Raw genomic sequence first — 21,518 nt, forward strand, 5'->3', positions numbered from 1 at the left:
CACACACACAAAACTACCACACACACACACACACGAAAACTTACACACACACACACCAAAAATAACACACACAAAAACTAACACACACACACACACACACAAAAAAACACACACACACAAAAAAACTTACACACACACACAAAAAAAAAACTTACACACAAAAACTTACATACACACACACACACACACAAACTTACACAAACACACAAAAAACTTATATCCACACGCAAAAGCTTAGACACACAAAAACTTACACACACACACACACAAACTTAAACACTCACGCAAAAACTGACAAGCACACAAAAAAAAAAAAGCAAACACAAAATAAAACACACAAACAAGAAAACAAACACACACGCACACACACTTACACACACACACACGAAAACTTACACACACACACACGAAAAATAACACACACACGCCAAAACAAGCACACACACAAAAACTTACACACACACACACACACACACACACACACACACACACACACACACACACACACACAAAAACAAAAACATGCACACGAACAATAAAATGCAAAAAAAAAATTAAAAACACACACACTAAAACATAAACACACACGTCAAAACTTAAAAACACAAGATCTTAGACACACAAAAACTTACACACACACACTAAAACTTACACCCACACACAAAAACTTACACACACACACAAAAACAAACACACACACACACACACAAACACTTAAACACACACACAAAAACAAACACACACACACAAAAAAACTTACACACACACAATAAAAAAGACGCAAACACAAACACATACACACACGAAAATAAACTAACACACACACAAAAACTTACACACACGCACAAAAACTTACACACACACGAAAACTTATGCACACACACGAAAACTACCATATCACAGTTATATTGTCTTAATTTTTCAAATTTCATTTTGAATTTCTATCGTGAAATGCAAGAGTTGGAATATTTCAGTAGTGACTTGCTGTGCTTTACCTTCTCACAGTTACATTCTCTTGATTTTTCGAAGTTCATTTTGAATTTCTGTCATGAAATGCAAGAGTTGGAAAATTGGGGTCTTAGTCCACCAGCTCAGTATAGGGGATCCAGTCCACCAGCCTGAACGGTGGAAATTCACTAGCTCAGAATTGGGGTCATAGCCCACCAGCCTGAATGGTGGAAATCCACTAGCTCACTATTGGGGTCTCAGTCCACCAGCCTGAATGGTGGAAATTCACTAGCTCAGAATTAGGGTCATAGTCCACCAGCCTGAATGGTGGAAATTCACTAGCTCAGAATTGGGGTCTTAGTCCACCAGCCTGAATGGTTGAAATTCACATTAGACGAGGTTACGTGCGCACACACACACAGCAGAGAGACGACTAACACACAGGGACAACACACACACAAAGAGACGACACCTAACCTTTTCCGGCGAGTATGGTTAGGTTAGGTTAGGCTAGATTAAGTTAGGTTAGGTTAAGTTAGGTTAGGTTAGCCACGTACGCTTCACTTAGGTTAGCTTAGGTTAGGGTGAGAGACAGGCAAAAGTTAGGTGTATGATTAGGTTAGGTTAGGTTAGATTAAGTTAGGTTAAGTTAGGTTAGGCTAGGTTAGCCTACGTACGCGCGCGTACGTAGGCTAACCTAGCCTAACCTAACTTAACCTAACTTAATCTAACCTAACCTAACCTAATCATACACCTAACTTTTTGCTTGTCTCTCACCTAAGCTAAGCTAACCTAAGTGAAGCGTACGTGGGCTAACCTAACCTAACTTAACCTAACCTAACTTAATCTAGCCTAACCTAACCTAACCATACTCGCCGGAAAAGGTTAGGTGTCGTCTCTTTGTGTGTGTGTTGTCCCTGTGTGTTAGTCGTCTCTCTCTGTGTGTGTGTGCGCACGTAACCTCGTCTAATGTGAATTTCAACCATTCAGGCTGGTGGACTAAGACCCCAATTCTGAGCTAGTGAATTTCCACCATTCAGGCTGGTGGACTATGACCCTAATTCTGAGCTAGTGAATTTCCACCATTCAGGCTGGTGGAATGAGACCCCAATAGTGAGCTAGTGGATTTCCACCATTCAGGCTGGTGGACTATGACCCCAATTCTGAGCTAGTGAATTTCCAACGTTCAGGCTGGTGGACTGGGTCCCCAATACTGAGCTGGTGGACTAAGACCCCAATTTTCCAACTCTTGCATTTCATGACAGAAATTCAAAATGAACTTCGAAAAATCAAGAGAATGTAACTGTGAGAAGGTAAAGCACAGCAAGTCACTACTGAAATATTCCAACTCTTGCATTTCACGATAGAAATTCAAAATGAAATTTGAAAAATTAATACAATGTAACTGTGATATGGTAGTTTTCGTGTGTGTGCATAAGTTTTCGTTGTGTGTGTTGTGTAAGTTTTTGTGCGTGTGTGTAAGTTTTTGTGTGTGTGTAAGTTTTTGTGCGTGTGTGTTAGTTTTTGTGTGTGCGTATGTTTTCGTGTGTGTGTGTTAGTTTTTTTGTGTGTGTGTTTTAGTTTGTGAGATTGTGTTTTTGTTTTTGTGTGTGTGTGTGTGTAAGTTTTTGTGTGTGTGTGTGTGTAAGTTTGTGCTTGTGTGTGTAAGTGTTTGTGTGTGTGTTTAAGTTTTTGTGTGTATAAGATCTTGCGTGTGTAAGTTTTTAAATGTGAGTGTAAGTTTTAATGTGTGTGTGTATAAGTTTTTGTGTGCATGTTAGTTTTCGTGTGCATGTGTAAGTTTTTGTGTGTGTGTGTGTGTGTGTGCGTGTGTGTAAGTTTTTGTGTGTGTGTGCAAGTTTTGGCGTGTGTGTGTAAGTTTTCGTGTGTGTGTGTGTAAGTTTTTGTGTGTGTAAGTTTTTGTGCGTGTGTGTAAGTTTTTTTGTGTGTGTGTGTCAGTTTTTGTGTGCATGTAAGTTTTTGTGTGCATGTAAGTTTTTGCGTGTGGGTGTTAGTTTGTGTGTGTGTGTGTGTAAGTTTTTGTGTGCATGTAAGTTTTTGTGTGGGTGTAAGTTTTCGTGTGTTTGTGTAAGTTTTTGTGTGTGTGTGTGTGTGTGTTAGTTTTTGTGTGTTTTGGTTTTGTTTGTTTTTGTTTTTTTGTTTTTGTGTTTTTTTTTTTTTATGTTTGTTTTTTTGTTTGTGTTTTTTTTTGTGTGTGTGTGTGTTAGTGTTCGTGTGTGTGTGTGGAAGTTGTGCGTGTGTATTTGTGTGTGTTTAAGTTTTTGTGAGTGTGTGTGTGTGTTTTTTTGTGTTCATGTTTAAGTTTTTGTGTGTGTGTGTGTGTGTGTGTGTGTGTAATGTTTTTTGTGTGTTTAAGTTTTTTCGTGTGTGTGTGTGTGTTTTAGTGTGTGTGTGTGTTTGTTTGTTTTGTGTGTGTGTGTGTGTAAGTTTTTGTGTGAATGTAAGTTTTTGTGTGGATGTAATTTTTAGTGTGAATGTGTTAGTTTTTGTGTGTGTGTGTGTGTTTGTGTGTGTGTGTTGGTGTGTTTGTTGGTTTTTTATTTTGTGTGTGTTTATTTAATTGTGTGTGTGTGTGTGTGTGTGTGTTAGTTTTGTCGTGTGTGTGTAAGTTTTCGTGTGTGTGTGTGTAAGTTTTCGTGTGTTTGTGTAATTTTTTGTGTGTGTCTAAGTTTTGGCGTGTGTGTGTAAGTTTTGGTGTGTGTGTATGTTAGTTGTGTGTATGTGTGTGTGTGTGTTATTTTTTGTCCGTTTGAGTGTTTGTGTTTTTTTGTGTTAATTTGTTATTTTTTTTGTGTGTGTGTGTGTGTGTGTGTGTGTGTGTGTGTGTGTGTATGTTTTTGTGTGTGTGTAAGTTTTTGAGTGTGTGTGTGTGAGTTTTCGTGTGTTTGTGTGTGTAAGTTTGTGTGTGTGTGTGTGTGTGTGTAAGTTTTTGTGTGGATGTATGTTTTTGTGTGTATGTAAGTTTTGGTGTGCATGTGTAAGTTTTTGTGTGTGTGTGTGTTTGTTAGTGTTTGTGTGTGTAAGTTTTGGCGTGTGTGTGTAAGTTTTCGTGTGTGTGTGTGTATAAGTTTGTGTGTTTGTGTGTGTGTGTGTGTGTGTGTGTGTGTAAGTTTTTTTGCTTGTGTGTTTGTGTTTTTTTTGTGTGGATTTGTTTGTTTTTGTGTGTGTGTGTGTGTGTGTGTTTATTTTTGTTTTTGTGTTTAAGTTTTGGTGTGTGTGTGATTTTTCGTGTTTGTGTGTGTGTTTGTGTATGTTTTGTGTGTGTGTGTGTTTGTGTGTAATTTTTTTTGTGATTGTTATTTTTTGTGTGCTTGTTAGTGTTAGTGTGATTGTGTTTGTTTTTGTGTTTTTGTGTGTGTGTGTAAGTTTTTGTGTGTGTGTGTGTGTGTAAGTTTCGTCGTGTGTGTGTGTAAGTTTTGGTGTGTGTGTGTAAGTTTTCATGTGTGTGTGTGTAAGTTTTTGTGTGTGTGTGTAAGTTTTTGTGAGTTTGTGTAACTTTTTGTTTGTGTGTAAGTTTTTGTGTCGTCTAATGTGAATTTCAACCATTCAGGCTGGTGGACTAAGACCCCAATTCTGAGCTAGTGAATTTCCACCATTCGGGCTGGTGGACTAAGACCCTAATTCTGAGCTAGTGAATTTCCACCATTCAGGCTGGTGGACTGAGTCCCCAATTTTGAGCTCGTGGATTTCCACCATTCAGGCTGGTGGACTAAGACCCCAATTCTGAGCTAGTGAATTTCCACCGTTCAGGCTGGTGGACTAAGACCCCAATTCTGAGCTAGTGGATTTCCACCGTTCAGGCTGGTGGACTAAGACCCTAATACTGAGCTAGTGAATTTCCACCATTCAGGCTGGTGGACTGAGGCCCCAATATTGAGCTAGTGGATTTCCACCATTCAGGCTGGTGGACTAAGACCCCAATTCTGAGCTAGTGAATTTCCACCGTTCAGGCTGGTGGACTGGGACCCTAATACTGAGCTGGTGGACTAAGACCCTAATTTTCCAACTCTTGCATTTCATGAAAGAAATTCAAAATGAACAAGCCTGAAATATCAAACTAGTCATCCCAAACTATTGGTTTCAGACAACAAACACCAATGATGGACTAAGAATCCTAGCTCTGAAAAGTTCAAATAGCAAACTACACATCCCAAATCGTAATTTTCTGACAACACACACCTATGAAAGGCTATGAAACCTAGCTAATAAAAGCCGGAAATAGCAAATTAACCATCTCAAATAACAAGTTTCAGACAGCACTCACCTATGAACGGCTAAGAAATCCAGCCCGGAAAAGTAAAAAATAGCAACCCACACATCCCAAATCATAGGTTTCAGACAACACATACCTATGAAAGACTAAGAAAACTAGCTTAAAAAAGCCCGAAATAGTAATTTACATATCCCAAATCCTAGGTTTCAGACAACACTCACCTAAGAACGGCTAAGAAACCTAGCTCAGAAAAGTCAAAAATAGCAAAGTAGTCAACCCAAACTATAGGTTTCAGACAACAAACACCTATGAAAGGCTAAGAAATCCAGCTCAGAAAGGTCAAAAGTAGCAATCCACCCACCCCAAATCATAGGTTTCAGACACTACACACCTATGAAAGACTAAGAAATCCAACTCAGAAAAGCCTGAAATAGCAACCCACACATCCCAAATCATAGGTTTCAGACACCACACACCTACGAAAGACTAAGAAATCCGGTTATGAAAAGTCGGAAATAGCAAATTACACATCCCAAACTATTGGTTTCAGACAACATTCACCTACGAAATACTAGAAAACCTTAGCTCAGAAAAGCCTGAAATAGCAAACTACACATCCCAAATCATAATGTTCTGACAACACATACCTATGAAAGGCTAAGAAACCTAGCTCAGAAAAGTCGAAAATAGCAAACTACACATCCCAAATCATAGGTTTCAGACACTACACACCTATGAAAGACTAAGAAATCCAACTCAGAAAAGCCCGATCATTAATAACATTTGGTTAATTCAACTGAAAGTTCCAACTTAAGATATGAAAAAGAAGGCAACAATTTGTTCCTTTATTTTCAAAGTGTTAAAAATTTTTTTTTTTGCGGCGCTCCCCCCCAACGCCCCCCTAACCTTGCCCCACAGCGCTTCCCGGACCACCCGTGGCGCTTTTCGGTGCCATGGCGCATCTCTGTGGAGCTTCCCTGGCCCGCATCGCTTCCCGCGCTGCTTCTCGGGCCCGTGGCGCATCCCAGTGGCACTTCCCTGACCCGTCGCGCATCCCCCCGCCCGTCCCTAACCGTGCCCCCACAGCACCCCCCAGGACCCATCGGCATATTCTGGGCTCCGCGGCTCCCAGCCGTTTACCAAATGCCCCAAAAAATCGTATTGTTATACGGCATAAGTCGTTTCGCCTACTTCCCATACAGGTTGTCTATGACTCCAAATGAGCCTAGATTATTTTTAATCGCGTGTCTGTTCTGTTTCCAAGCGTATTCTCTGGGAAACAGTACACTTAAATTCGAGAATCGTTAACTCAGTATATCGTCAACAATGTTTCCACATCACTAAAATATTGGCATGGCTTTGTAAGATTGAAAGTTATTTTGAAATATCCTTGCGCAAATTACGGGGTCCATATGTGACAAATAGATAAATGTGAATAATCTCACTCAGTTCCTTCTCTTGAAACTTTGTGGTAATCAATTGTGAAAAATAGGGGATTTTGAGTTTCAAATGGTGAGCATTAATTGAAATTACCCTTGAAAAATATTCGCTTATGTGATAATGGCGAAGAAATAGCAACAGAGAAAATAGCAAAGATTAGAAAAAATAGCATTTTGAGTTTCAAAGGCAGTGATTATTAATAGAAATTACCTAAAAATATTCGCTTATGAGATAACGAAGCGATAGCAAAGATTAGAAAAGAGCGGTTTCTTTGCCAAAAATTACATTTAGATATCTCCGAGGGAGGTGGGAGCAGAGAAAAGAGTGGTTTCATTGCAAAAAATTACATTTGGGTATCTCCGAGGGAGGGGGAGCAGAGAAAAGAGTGGTTTCATTGTAAAAAATTATATTTAGATATCTCCGAGGGAGGGGGAGCAGAGAAAAGAGTGGTTTCATTGTAAAAAATTACATTTGGATATCTCCGAGGGAGATAAATTTAAAACAATGGTTGGGGGGGGGGTGAGGGGTTAATATCTCACAGAGATAAGTTTATATTGGGATTGAAAAGGACTGAAAAATTAATAAATAGAAAGGTCGGAAAAAAACGCTTACATTGGCATAGCCGGGCTGCATTTGGTGTGTGTGTGTGTTATCCCGACGGCGCGTCTCTGGTCCGGGGGACGTTTGGGGGCCGGGAGCGGGCCGTGGGGGCACCGGGAGGGCCGTTGGGCACAGGGAGGGCTTTTGGGGGCCTGGGGGACATTTGGGGACCGGTGGAGGGCCTTTGGGACCCCGTTGGTCCTTTGGGAGCTCGATGGACCTTTGGGGGGCCTGGGGATGGCCATTGGGGGTCTAGGTGGGCCTTTGGGGCATAGGGAGGACCTTTGGGTGCCCGGGGGACATTTGGGGACCTGTGGAGGGCCTTTGAGACCCCGTTGGTCCTTTGGGAGCCCGGGGGACCTTTGAGGACCCGGGGAGGGCCTTTGGGTGCCTGGGGGGCAGTTGGGGGCCAGTGGAGGGTCCTTGGGACCCCGTTGGTCCTTTGGGGGGCTCGATGGGCCTTTGGGGGGCCCGGGGATGGCCTTTGGGGGTCTGGGTGGGCCTTTGGGGGCGCTGGTGGCCCTTTGGGAGCTTGGGGGGGCCTTTGAGGGTCCGGGGGACAGTTGGTGGCCTGGGGGACATTTGGGGACCGGTGGAGGGCCTTTGGGAGCTTGGGGAGCTTTTGAGGACCGGGGGCTTCCTTCGGGGTTGGGGTGGGAGGATTGGAACCCTTTGGGGTTGGGTTAGAGGACCTCACAACACTCTTCAAAATGAAACTTGTGTATTATAACGACCACACTCAAAACCTCCTCCAAAATCTCTTCAAAATCTTCTTTTAAAATGTCTCTATCTGTTTCGCCGAAATAGTTCCATAACCTGTCTAAAACGGTTTCGCCCAAATAATCCCTAAACGTAAATTCAGCGTGTTCCTTTGTTATTGGCATCTCTGCGCTAACGCATTTCAAATTAATATGAAACCTTTTCTCGCGCTAAAACAATTCATCGCTAAGATGTTTCTTGCCTAATTGTTTCCATGGCCTTTGGTTATTAATATCTTTTGGAGTTCGACCAGTAGAACTGTTCCCGAGGCAAAGACATTAATGACTTGGATCTATTTCTGGAGAAATGTTTCTATGCGAAAATTTTTAAAGTCTGACAGATGATGTCATTGATTGACTGATCTGTCAAGAAAGGGGAAATGAATTTGTTGTTTCTAAGGGGAATTATTGATTCACGATAGGTGAATTGAGGTCGACAGCACAGGTGTCTACTCGTGACAGGACCACGTGGTTTATGGTTTTCCAAGTGTGAAAGTTCCTGTTTTTCCATTCTCACTGACAAAATCCATAAAATAGACATGAATTGCTGTTGACATCCATGAAAGTGAGAAAGTTTCTGTTTTTCCATTCTCACTGACAAAAACCATAAAAACATCAAAATTCCTGGTTTTTCAAGTGAGTAAATTCCTGTTTTTCCATTCTCACTGAGAAAACCATTAAACATCCATAATTTGATGTTGACATCCAAGAAAACATCAAATAAATCGAACAACACACATAACCATCCATGAAAACAACCATAAATGTGACAGAATTCATGGTTTTTCAAGTGAGAAAATTCCTGTTTTTTCATTCTCACTGAGAAAACCATAAACCACGTGGTTCGTCCCGGATCAATAGGGGCATCTCTACTGAAAGTATCCCCTGAGAATCCAAAATTGTGTCATTTTTACCTAAAATGTGTTCATCTTGAAATCTCAAAAAGTAAAGGTTGTTTTATCTTTTATCAGTTGCATTATTGGCAAAGAGACGCTTTGTACAACCCCCCCCCCTTCTATAAAGCGGCCAGTTAACATCAAACATAATGGAAACGAAAAATATCCACATAAGACATTCTTAACAAATGACTTAGTGTGGAAGCACGAAACTCATATAAACATGTAAATCCCTTACTTTTGAGAAAATCCTTTACTTAAGGAGCGGATCCAGGATTTTTTAAGGGGGGGGGGTGCGCAAAATAGGTTGATTCAATAAACTTGCGTTAGAAGCAAGTTTAATCAACGCAAACTTGCGTTAATTAAGTAAATTATACTACTTTAGACGACGTTAGGGGGAGGCGCGCGCCCCCTCGCCCCCTGGATCCGCTACTGCTTTACTTATAACTTCTCTGACAGAAAAAAGAAAAAACGAGAAAAAACACTACTCTGGTGAAGTGACTTTTTTTTCTTTTTTTTTATACCAAAATACATGTCCAGTTAGGAATGTTTTTTTCACCATCGAGAACCACCCTCTTGAAATCCCTAGCTTCTTCCCTCCCTAATTAATTTGATAGGGACAGGAAGAAGTGTTAATGTGGAGTGGGGCTCTGAATCAACTTAGGTTCGCAAATAAGACTTAGGAGGGCAAGTAAGAAAACTAATATTATTGTTTTGGATCTGGGGGGAAGGGGCTGAATTAAACTACCTTGAGCTGTGAACGGGTAGCCTTTTTAGTTCTATGAGCCAAATAGCCTTTTGACGGCTAACAAAAATCCAACCAAGAGCGGCAGCTAGGGTACAAAGTATTATTCAGAAAAAATGTTTGCATTTTGTTCGCGTTGTAACCATAACCTTCAGTTATCACTACGTGATGATCAAATCAAATATAAAAGATTTAATCAAACCGATAATTTATCAGAAACATTTTCTTTTTTTTCATCCTATGCAAATTAAATGTCTAACTACGCTCGTACAATCACTACACCTGACAGTTTAAATCCATCTCTCAAACCTTATCATCGACCTGATCTCTTTCATTTTTTGCCCGACAAAATACAAGTACAAATTCAGCTTGATATGATGGGGAGCGAGACATGCGGGAGTAAAGCAGCAATATTGCTCTCAAATCTGGCACCAAGTTTCCTTGGAAATAAACCAATAACAAAACTTTAAAATACGTTCGTTTAAAAATGTTGATATGAACTGTTTGGAGTACGTCCGATTTCCATTCACATTGACAGTTTCTTGAAGGGAGGTTATAACTTTTTTCTTGTGGCTTTGACATCAAAAGAGCCACGTGCAGCTCGCGAGCCACATGTTGCCGACCGTTGACTTATGGTAATTAGTCATAATTAATTAATTATATATAGGAGATACGATAGAACATGTGTATATTTCTTCTAAATTAAAATATAAAAGATCGAGCAAAAAAGCCAATATTCATGTCATTATTGGGAGGGGAGGGGGTCCTAAAATAAACTAACTAGGGTAATTAGTCAAAATTAGATAAACATATAGGCTTACCGATTAGGTGAGCAATGACTGGTCCATTTGTCTTTTATACTTGAGGGGGGGCTGACCCTGAATCTTATTTAGTGGGTTTCAAACGAAGTAAGATAGGAAGACGGTGAGGGGTTTGAATTGAAAAACGAAAGTTCAGCCTTGGACAGGGTGAAATAAAAGAAATTATACATGCTCTTTTTAATGGGTTGGGGGTGATGAGAGGGGGTACTGGATCATTGCATAATGATTATCGGATAGTACCGGATGTTAGCCTTTGGTTTTACTTGGGTCATTTTGAGACAATTTTCTATCTCAAATTTTCAATCTAATGCTTAGAGAGCTGGGGGCATGAAGATGCCTTGAGCGATCGGGGGGGGGGGGGCCACGTGGCTGTACTGCCACTTTCGATCCCCTAAAATGGACACTAGAACGTTTCATTCCAGTCGAATGAGCTTATTTTCGAGGTTCTACGACTATTCCTTTTATACAGAGTGGCGGGGAAAAAACAAGGGTAACGTGTCGATGTTTACTGAATTGCGTTCGTAATGATCGTTTTCTCTACTGCGATCAATTTTTTGCGGGTGCGATCTTTAACCTTTTAGAATTTAGCGCACATTTAGAACATAGCGCACATGTTTAGAATTTAACCTCTCTTTTAAGTTGTAGATTAACATCAGTTAGCCTACAGAACTTCGGAAGTGTGTATCGCTATAGTTACACTTTTATTGACTTGATTGATTTTATAATGAGTACCGCGGAAACGAGTTGATCAGCCCGCACTTTTGTGTTGCTTGAGGTATATAGGGTGAAAGAATCATCTATCAAAGACAAGGCTTGTTTTTCAGCCTTCAATCGTCCGGACGGGATTCCGATAAACCGGTAAATAGCATCATTTGAACCAGTGTTTCCAGGGTTGCCGGCTTGAGATTATTAATAATATAAAGGCATTTTGCAATACTTCCAAATTTAGTTTTAAACATATTTGTTTTTTGTCGCAAAAAAGGAAGTTTAGTATTCTTGTACTAAACGCAATCTTTTATATACTGCAATGTAAACCAGTCACGAAATAGACCGAGACGCATGATGAAAAACAGGATTACGCTGCCTTGTGGGATATAAACAAAGGCAAGAACTATATTTAAACTGTTGTTTTTTGGGGTTTAGGGGGGAAAAGGTACCTAAGTTAGGTTAGGTTAGTTGAGGTTACGTATTTAATATATGGTATGCTTTGCCCCCCCCCCATAATGTACAAATATATAGCCCAAATTTGATTCTAAACTATTATATATTCATCCTATTTTATTTTATTTCATTAGCATTACCAAACTAGCCCTATATAAAAGAGTGCGTTTAGTACAGGATTACCGGAAGTTTTTCTAGTTTAAGGTGAAAGTAAGTATCAGAATAAATAGGCAAAGTTACCATAGCCGTAGATTCCATCATGTTTTTATGGTATTTATTTGTGCTGCCGGAGTATTTTATTTTGCCGCGTTTTGCTATAGATTTTCGCTCTTTTGCCATAGGTTTTGCATTAAAACTGCCTCCCAAAAGTTACGAGCCTGAGAAAATTTGCTTACTTGTCGAAAAAGGTGTAAAATACCCCAAAAAAGGAGTATAATCTTTATGAAAACACATAACCAAATTCAGCATGTCAGAGAACTTTTTTTTTTGATAAATATGATCACAGAGGGCATGTTCTGCGGGTGAAGGATGACAGATTGTCGAAGATTGTCCTTTTCAGTCAACCGTCTTGGGCTAAACGGAAAACAGATCGTATGTGGTTGTGGTGGGAGGATGGCGTAAAGAAAGATTTGAGGAAAATGGGAACTTCCTGGGAGAGTGTAAAGAGGGAGGCTTTGAATTGAATAGATCAGGATGTCAGGATGGAGGAGTAGCGTGTGTAGTTGTGTTGGCTTCTGGCGGCTTGGTGCTGTGGTAAGTTAATAGTAATAGTAGTAGTATGCATGTTTATTCGTTTTGTTTCACTGGAGAGATTATTTCCAACTAATGGTCCTAGAATATCGGAAGAGGACTTGTTATAGCGGAATTGAAAGTCTTTGTGCCCTCTTAAGTTGAAAAAATTGTGCCACTGTAAAGCTGTTTGTTTTGCTACTTAGAGCGTAGCTACAGTTTTGGCCAAAAAGGGCCAAAATGCTATCAAGTGAAAATTGTAAGATAGCCAATCGGTTAAGAATTATCGGAAACTATACATTGACTTTCCCAGTTTTAGAGAACATAGTGCCACGTGGATGAGCATTTGTTTTAAAGTTACCGGTAGTCCATACAAAATAAGTAATTAATATAGACAATTGTTTTAAAGCTTCATTTAGCTGGGTTGAACAATTTGAGTCTTCATAGAATTACGTACAATAGTGTATAATTATGCATCAGGCATTATGGAGGAGGGCCTGTGGATCTTTGAGTGTGGGGGGAGGGTTGTCTGAATTCTCAAAAAGTACGTTTCAATGCCCTAATATCTAACGTTCAGTGAGACTTCAGGTAAATATAGAAGGAAGGGCGGAAGGAGGCTTAGAATTTAATCTCCAGTCTTCCCCCATTTTCAGCAATATTTTTAGACTACTTAATACTTGCACAGTCAGATTCAGCATGTCAGACAGTTCTAATACATAGGCTTTAAGCCCCTATATACAAAAAGGAGAAAATTTTTGCATTTTCTTCTGAGAAGAATAACTACGGATTCGTGTTTTCCCTGGAAATTTTTCAGGGAGGAGGGAGGGAAGGGTTACCAGGAGCTTTGTTTTCAACAAGGTTTAAATTGGGTGATTTCTTGTTTTTTTATTTATATAGCCACATTTATTAAATTATTATTGTTCCCCGGTGAGGGGTGGGGGGGGGGGCTAGGGGGCATTATTCTCACTGGCATTTATTGAATACGCTTGTATAAAAAGATTTATTCGAAGAACTATCTTTAAACACTGAAGAAATGATAACTTTAAAATTCGCTTTTGATATTTCAGACCCCAACACCCCTGTGAAATATCTGAAGGGTTGCACTTTCAGGGATGGATGCTATTCTTAACGTATTTTATCTGAATTAAACCTGAACGTAAAAAATGGGATTGAAGGAGGGAGTGATAGCCTCCTTCACAATTAAGAGAGCTTCGGATCAAACAGTTCGAAGTTAAAATTAGTAAATAAACAACAACAATCTGAAACTCTAAAAACGAAGTTTTTATTTCACAACAACAAAATCTATTATTCATACTGATTCTTAATCTGTAAAATTATTAATTTTTAAAGTTGCCTACCATGGTATTAGCACATACAAATTTGAACAATATAGAAAAAAAGGGTTAAACCCCCCCCAACACAGGGCCAGTAATTCTGCATGTTATTTAAAAAGCCCAGTGGTTTTATAAAACAAAAATTGTATGGACGCGTTCTTTCCCAGCTTTGGGCCAATTAAAAAGCAACGAGCGGCAACACTGGTATTTCAGTACCGGTCCCGAAGAGCTCTTTTAGGCTGTAGTTGCTTGATTGATAGTTATTTGTTAGTTCTTATAAAAGTTAAATAGTAAGTGGCGCAGTTCACTTAGTTGTGGCTGTCAATATTTAATTTTTGAATATAGATTAATAGTGGCGTATGGTATGTAAGTCAGGATTTTTTTAAGTAACACTTTTTTTTTTACAATCTTTTCAAGTGATGATATTGATGCAAAGTCATGTGTAAACCCATACTTTTATGGACTCATAATTTTAAACATTACAGTGGTTTCTCATTGGCTAAGTCCTACAAGTAATTCTAACTTGGGCCCTTTTTGAAACTGTAATTTTTTTTATTTATTATGTTTTTCCAATTTCACGCTGGTAAGGTTTATGTGATAGCCATACTGTTTGATATTTGTAAGTTTTGTCCGAATCAAAGTAAATTTCAAGCGAGGACCACCCTTTCCCTAGGATATGTTCAACCTCTTAAGATTTTTTTTGTACCGCAAATAAAAAAAAGAGTAAATGTATACGAGACTCCGTAACTGACATAGGTGAACACACTATTTGATTTCTTTTTTATGCTCTTTCCGAATATAATAATCAATTCACTCGTAAATGCACCCCTCACCTGAATGTCCCATATATACCCCTAATAATGGAATTGTTTGTTAGTCTACAATCAAGTCATTCGTTCTAACTCCTGTTCGTTCTAATCGGTGATCTTCTCAGTCTGGAATTCATACCCATGTGTGATTGATTGCATAATTTACCAAAATATTATTTGAAATGATAATAAAAAGTGGATAATAATGGAAGAAAACATGATAATCTAATTAATAGAAGCACCCTGCATATTATAAATCAAGCGTTTGTTTATTAGGTATTTGGGCACTATATGGGCCTTTACAAGGAAACCTGTCATGAAAAAACCCGTTTTGACGGGTTAATTCAAGAGACCGCTACAGAGTAATGCAATGCATAGCGTCGTTTTCATTGTGTTACGATATTTAAACTGTTATTTTTTTTAGGTTTAGAGGGGAGGGAGAAGGTACTTAGGTTAGGTTACATATTTAATGTATGCTATGCTTTACCCCCCCCCAACCCCATAATGTGCAAATATATGGCCCAAATTTGTTTATAAACTATTATATATTCATCATATTTTATTTTGTTTCATTAACATTAGCCAAACTTGACTTTTTAGAAAGGCCCATATAATGCACAAGTACCGTTTATTATAGTGTTTTCTTTTGGTTTTTAGATATTCCTTGGGCCAAATATGGCCGCATCAGGGGGGGGGGTGCATTTGTGAGTAAATTGATTATTATTTTTGGAAAGAGCAAAAAAAAATAATCGAGTATTGCGTTCAACTTGCTCCTATTTCAGTTATGGAAGCTCGTATATATTTACCAAAAACGTAATTACAATATTAATCTATATAGGGGTTGAAGCGGGAGAGATTCTACAATTTTCTGGCAGTTATGCCAATGGACTTGATTTCTCCTCGTCCTCATACACGCTAATGACGCTGATTATATTTTATATGGAGTTTATTAATTTGGTGTTGATGTTAATTTTTTTCTGTTATTTTCAGTTTTTTTGGCCCTCACTTTCTTGAAGTGAATATTCTTTAGAATTCAACTGATCTAGTCGATAACCATGTTAATCTTTCTGACGATACTTCTTGTATTATTTTTGGCAGCATTAGTTGTATGGTACTTGAAAGCAGATGCAGACATATCCTTGCTAGCTCTCCAACTTATTGGAAAAGATATAAGTACGTTTGTGTTTATTTTTGTTTAAGGTATATATATAGATTCTATCTGAATTTTATTGAGGAGGCTAAGGGCCAAACATTCCCTGAGAGGGGGCTAAGAAAGCCATATTTCTATCACAAAATTCCATTTTTTTTTATATATATAGTCTGCGTAACAAAAAATGGTTTGCTATTTTTACCTGCAAATTTGCCCACTGAAAATTACTGAAAAACTTGAAAACAATTTTAGTCAACGAAACAGTGTCAGATAGCAATCATTAACTGGAGTTAAGTAAATACTGTAAAGAAAAAGTTATCTTTTTTTCAATTTTTCTCAATGAGTGAAATTCCTCTCTTACTTTTTTTTTTATATATAGCAAGATTCATAACTATCGTTCACTTGATAATACGCCAAAGGTCTTGTTGATTGTTAGTTACCAACTAACCATTTCTCTCAATGGGTAGTGTAATTTTAACACCAAATTTACCAGTGTAATATAATGATTATCAAAGGAGCAACAATGAACATGGTCTCGAACTATGAACAATTTCCAGCGATCAAATGTAATTGTAAAAAAACTAACTCAAATTATGACAAGCTATTAATATGATTTTAGTCCCAATATTCACTCCAATGATTCCAGTTCATGTAAATATATGCATCGGTGGCATTAATGAGCTGCCAGTGACCACATAGAAAATGTTTAAGTGGAAATTACCAAGAAATCTTTGAAAATAAACTTCAACTATGTGTCTGCTCATAATTTCCCATCACACAGAGACCCCAAACGCCTTCAGTGGGTCTCGACCGGTCAGTGACCTTCAGTGAGCCAGAATGCCCTCAGTAAGCCTTGAAGAAAGATCAGTGGCCTGCTGTGACCCAGGATACTTTCAGTGAGCCTTGTCAACGGTAAGTGCGCCAAAAAAAAATTGTCGGTGGCCTTCAGTGAGCTAAAATGCCTTCATGGAGCCTTGAAAGATCACAAATGACCTTCAGTGATCCAGAATGCCTTCAGTGATTTTTTTTAGAACGATCAGTGACCCCCCAGTGAGCCAGAATGCCTTCAGTGAGCCACGAGAGCTGTCTATAGGCCAACATACTTTCATTGATCCAGGAAGAACGATCAGTGACCTTCAGTGAGCCAGAATGCCTTCAGTGGGTCTGGTAGGATGATTAGAGCCAGAATGCCTTCACTGAGCCTTGAGAACCGTCAGCAATCCAAAACATTTTCAGTGAGCTAGAAAGAAAGGTCAGTGACCTTCAGTGAGCCAGAATGCCTTCAGTAAGCATTTAGAGGAACCAGTAGCCTGAAGCGCTTTCAGTGAGTCTTGAAGAACGATCAGTGACCTTCAGTAAGCCGAAGTGTCTCCAATGAGCTTCGCAAGAACGACTGGTGACCTTCAGTGAACTAAAATGCTTTTGACAAGTCTTAAAGAATGATCAGTGGCTTTCAGTAACTCGAAATACTTTCAGTGAACCTTCAGTGAGTTTGAATGCTTTCAGTGAGCCTTGAGAACGGTCATTGAGCCGACGTAGACTAAAATTCTTTCAGTGAGTTTTCAGCGAGCCAAAATACCTTCAGTAAGCCTTGAAAGAGCAGAGATTTTCAGTTAGCCAGAATGCCTTCAGTGAGCCTCCAGAACGGCAATTGAGCCAAAGGGAGCTAAAATTCGTACAGTGAGCCAGGAATAACTATCAGCGGCCTTCGCAAGCCAAAATACCTTCAGTAAGCCGTGAAAAATGATCAGTGACCTTCAGTGATCCAGAATGCCTTCAGTAAGCCCATTGAGCCAATGTGAGCTAAATTTCTTTCAGTGAGCATGTAAGAACAATCAGTGACCATTATCGAGCCAAAATACCTTCAGTAAGTCTTGAAGAACGACCAGTGACCTTCAGTGAGCCTTGAAGAACGTCCAGTGACCATTAGTAAGCAAAAATGTCCTCATTGAGCCTCGAGAACGGTCTATGGTCTTCCAGTGACCTAAAATGTCTCCAGTAGGCCTTGAAGAATCGTCAATGATCTTAGTGTACGTTCCTCATCAAAGTGATAATCCTCACCAGTAACCCTCAAAAAGTTTTTGATCCGACACCTTGAAGATCTACTAAGTTGAAATATACAATTTAAGGTTAAGGACACTTGTATCTCTATTTATATTTTTTTTAGTAGGGAGAGGGGTAATTTTTGAATTAAAGATTTTTTTTTATTGAAAATCCCATTTAACAATCTTAAAAAAAGAAGCTAAATAATGCGCTTGAGCGGTCATGACCATGACTAAAAAAGGGCGTGGGATTCAAAAGTGACAACAGCTGTTGTTTTGCAGTTTTGCACAGACTCATAATACCTCCCCAAGTGCCGATTTATAGTGATTGATGTGATATTACTCTTACCAAACAAAAATTTCATAGGAGAGCGGAAAAATTAGAAAATAAATTTTGGGTTCACTTACTGTTATTAAGAACAAGCTGTTTGTGCAAGGAAAACTTCTCTACGCATTCAAGATACATCACATAAAACAAAACAATTGTAACATTAAAAATTCCATTTCCCAACTATTACTGTGAGCAATAATAGTGGGTATTGCAAATTTTCGAAAAGAAAACTTCTCTTGAGTGCCAAATAAGAGAGGAGAAATAGATGGAACGCATAAATAAAGTTTTTTTTTTTTACTATAATAGGATGGGTCTAATCTCGAGTCTAATCTTTAAAACAAGTGTTCCATGACGAGTTTTGAATTACTGCTGCCAAGCCGCTATAACAGTTTTAACGTCTTTTTGGCTCTTTGGTCGTCAGGTTTGCTGATACCTTACTACAGGAAAATAGGGGAAAATCACACTCCTTTCCTTCCCAAAAATTGACGAATATCTGGGTAGACAAAAATTTGTCCAAAGTTTCAACCTTTCTGATTAAATTGGTCATTTTGAAATTTGTTGCACATCATGTTTGACCGTAATGGGCTTGGGGGAGGGGGCATGGCTTTGCTGCCCTTTGATCATTTTTGTCTGTCAAGAAAAACACTACAACTTGCGATTTGCGTTGGAATGAGGCATATCCTAAAATTCTACAAGCACTGACTTGATATAACCACTTCTGGCAAAAAGAGAAATAAAACTGCGCCTCAACTTTTTCAACAGTTTTATTCGAAATCACTTAAGACGACGAAAAACATTTGGCCCCAACGGAGAGCAGAGCTCGTGAAGTTGGGCATATAAGTAGTAGAACATGTTATAAATCAAACAAAACATCTTGTCATGATCATAGTAACAGTGGAGATCAACTTGGTTTACCAAAAATAACAATAAAACACAAAAATATATAAAAAAACAAAGAAATGCTGGGCACGAGGGGTATGGGTATGGGAAGCTTCCCCAACATGAGTGCACTAAAATAAACATGGGTGCTCACAAAAAATATAATAAATTCCAACGTTCCATCGTCATTGGTCAATAAACAATCATTGATATTTCTTTCTTTAAATTCAGCTGGTGAATCAATTAGAGTTTTATCAATCAGTTTATATTTAATCGAAATTAATGATATCTGGTATCCAGTTGAAAACCTAGACCTTTTAGAATTAACAAAAGGAATTCGGTATGTTCTAGAACGCCTAAGGGCCGAAGGGTAGAGGGAGGGGGGGGGGTCAGAATCAATAGAGATTAAAAAAAATAATCATTAGGATTTTGTATTTGAAAATCCATATCAAAATATCTACTTCTCTTATATATTTTAAATCTAACAAATTTGAGAAAAGAAAATATCGATACAAAAATATTAAATTTTGTGTTTTGTGGCTAGGGCCTTGAAAATTCTGTTAGGATGCTCTTTTGGCATCCAAATTTGATGGTGCAATTTTCATCAAGGTCGAAGTATTCTTTATTTTCAGAGGGGCGGGGGGGGGGGGTTGTCCCCCTTTTTTTGCATTATACAAATTTACATGTGCACATAACATCTGATGGATACGTTAATAACTATTAAAAGTTAATAACTTTTACGTATTTGAATTCATCATGATTTTGAAAATCAAAATCTTTATTTGTATATGCTATTGTCAAAACTCCCTTTTTTCGATTTTTGGGTTAATATTAGAATTGGTTGCTCATTACTATTAAAGTTCTTTTCCATGAACTGTTTGATTAGTATTTTTAATGATGCCTTATTTAATTTTAGAGACCCTTGAAGGAAAAGTGGTGTGGATAACAGGGGCATCGAGCGGCATTGGCGAATTTCTAGCTTATGAATTGGCCAAGGGTGGTGCCAAATTAGCCTTGTCGGCTCGACGTGAATCTGAATTACTTCGTGTCAAAAGCCACTGTGAGGGTAAGAAACTTATCTTTATGGTTAAACCCAAAGAGTAAAGTCTCGTCTTGAATGACATCATTCACCCTGTCAGCAGCATTTTTGTAGGTGGACCATGATTGGACAGCCTCCGAAGGTTAGGATTGGCTGTCAGTCGAAGCCGACCTTGCTACTGACAGGATGGTTGATGACAATCAAGCCGAAATTTAAAGTAATGTGTCAAAATTTTCATTGGGAATCTGATTATCGGGAAGTAGGGGTTTATTTTTGTTAATGGTTCACTAGTGAAATATACTGTAAGGCAATTGAAAATTAGATGGTGACTCTGCTAAGTTTTCTAAAATTCTAAGTTTTCAAAATCTCCTGTGCATGTGCTTTGTAATGAAATGTACTTCTTAAATTTTAGTAAACTTTTAGTCAAACTATCAAACAGTTCGTGGTAACGAACTGTAAAGTAAGGAGTGACCCGGCTCAATGGTAACCGAAACTCTAAAAAACGGAATTTTGATACCAATAGATACACCAAAAGAATCAGATTTTAATGCTGATTTCACATATATAAGTTCATCAAGTTTAGTCTTACCTATAAAAAGTTACGTGCCTGAGAAAATTTGGCTGATTTTTTAAAAAAGGGAGAAATACCCCCTAAAAGTTATAGAATCTTAATGAAAATCGCACCATCATATTCAGCGTATAAGAGAACCCTACTGTAGAGGGTTCAAGCACCTATCTACAAAAATGTGGAATTTTGCATTTTTTGCCAGAAGAAAGATCACGGATTCGTGTTTATTTATTTATTTTTTTTTTTTTCAGGGGTGATCGTATCGACCCAGTGGTCCTAGAATATTGTGGGAGGGCTCATTGGAACGAAAATTAAAAGTTCTAGTGCCCTTTTTAAGTGACCAAAAAAATGTAGGGCAACTAGGCCCCCTCGCACGCTCATTTTTTCCCAAAGTCACCCGATCAAAATTTCGAGATAACCATTTTGTTCAGCATGGTCGAAAATATGATAACTATGTATTTTAGGATAACTTAATCCACCGAAGCCCCCGGGGGGAGGGCTGAAAGTTATGAAGTTTACCCAATGTTAACATACAGTATTGGTTATTGGGAATTATACAGACGTTTTGAGGGGGATATTTTGTGGTAGGGGGGGGGGGGTTGTGGGTTATATGGGAGGATCTTTCAATGAAGAAAGTTTTCATGGGGGAAGGGACATTGCTATGAAGGGGGCGCCGGATTTGCCCTCATTATTAAAGAAAAAGATAAGAAATTAAATAAAAAAAAAACAAGTTTTTCAACTAAAAGTAAGGAGGAACATCAAAACTTAAAACGAACAGAAAGTATTACGTATATGATTGGGTTCACCCCCTAATCAATACTTCGCTCTTTAACCCAAAGATTGTTTAGTACTTTCATAAGGGCTATTTATTCTGATTAACGGCCTTTGTGATTAAGGGTTCATTTTTAAAGAATTGGAACAAAATTCGAACACTTTAGCTTAAAGAGCAAGGTATTAACTAGGGGGCGAACCCCCTAATATACGTATTAAAAATCTATGAATATAGAAGTTCGTTACGTAAGTTAATTCGTAAG

The 21,518-nt window shown here is 38.5% G+C and overlaps 1 protein-coding gene across 4 annotated transcripts in view; it reads left to right on the forward strand.

The window, feature by feature from the left end:
- LOC148949860 (dehydrogenase/reductase SDR family member 7) overlaps window positions 1–21,518 on the forward strand; it is a 94,457-nt gene that overhangs the window by 26,272 nt on the left and 46,667 nt on the right. Inside the window, exons 1-3 of one of the 4 annotated variants that reach the window (XM_089091336.1) lie at window positions 13,902–13,956; window positions 15,466–15,648; window positions 19,794–19,943. In XM_089091336.1, coding sequence (XP_088947462.1) covers window positions 15,531–15,648; window positions 19,794–19,943 — 268 coding nt within the window. In that variant the 5' untranslated portion in view covers window positions 13,902–13,956; window positions 15,466–15,530. Of the gene's footprint in view, window positions 1–13,901; window positions 14,033–15,465; window positions 15,649–19,793; window positions 19,944–21,518 lie in introns of those variants that run through there. The other 3 variants (XM_089091335.1, XM_089091337.1, XM_089091334.1) reach the window with 3 other exon arrangements.

This window comes from Artemia sp. Qi Xiang Cuo, chromosome 7, assembly GCF_049724085.1.
Source record: "Artemia sp. Qi Xiang Cuo chromosome 7, ASM4972408v1, whole genome shotgun sequence".
NCBI classification, from domain to species: domain Eukaryota; kingdom Metazoa; phylum Arthropoda; class Branchiopoda; order Anostraca; family Artemiidae; genus Artemia; species Artemia sp. Qi Xiang Cuo.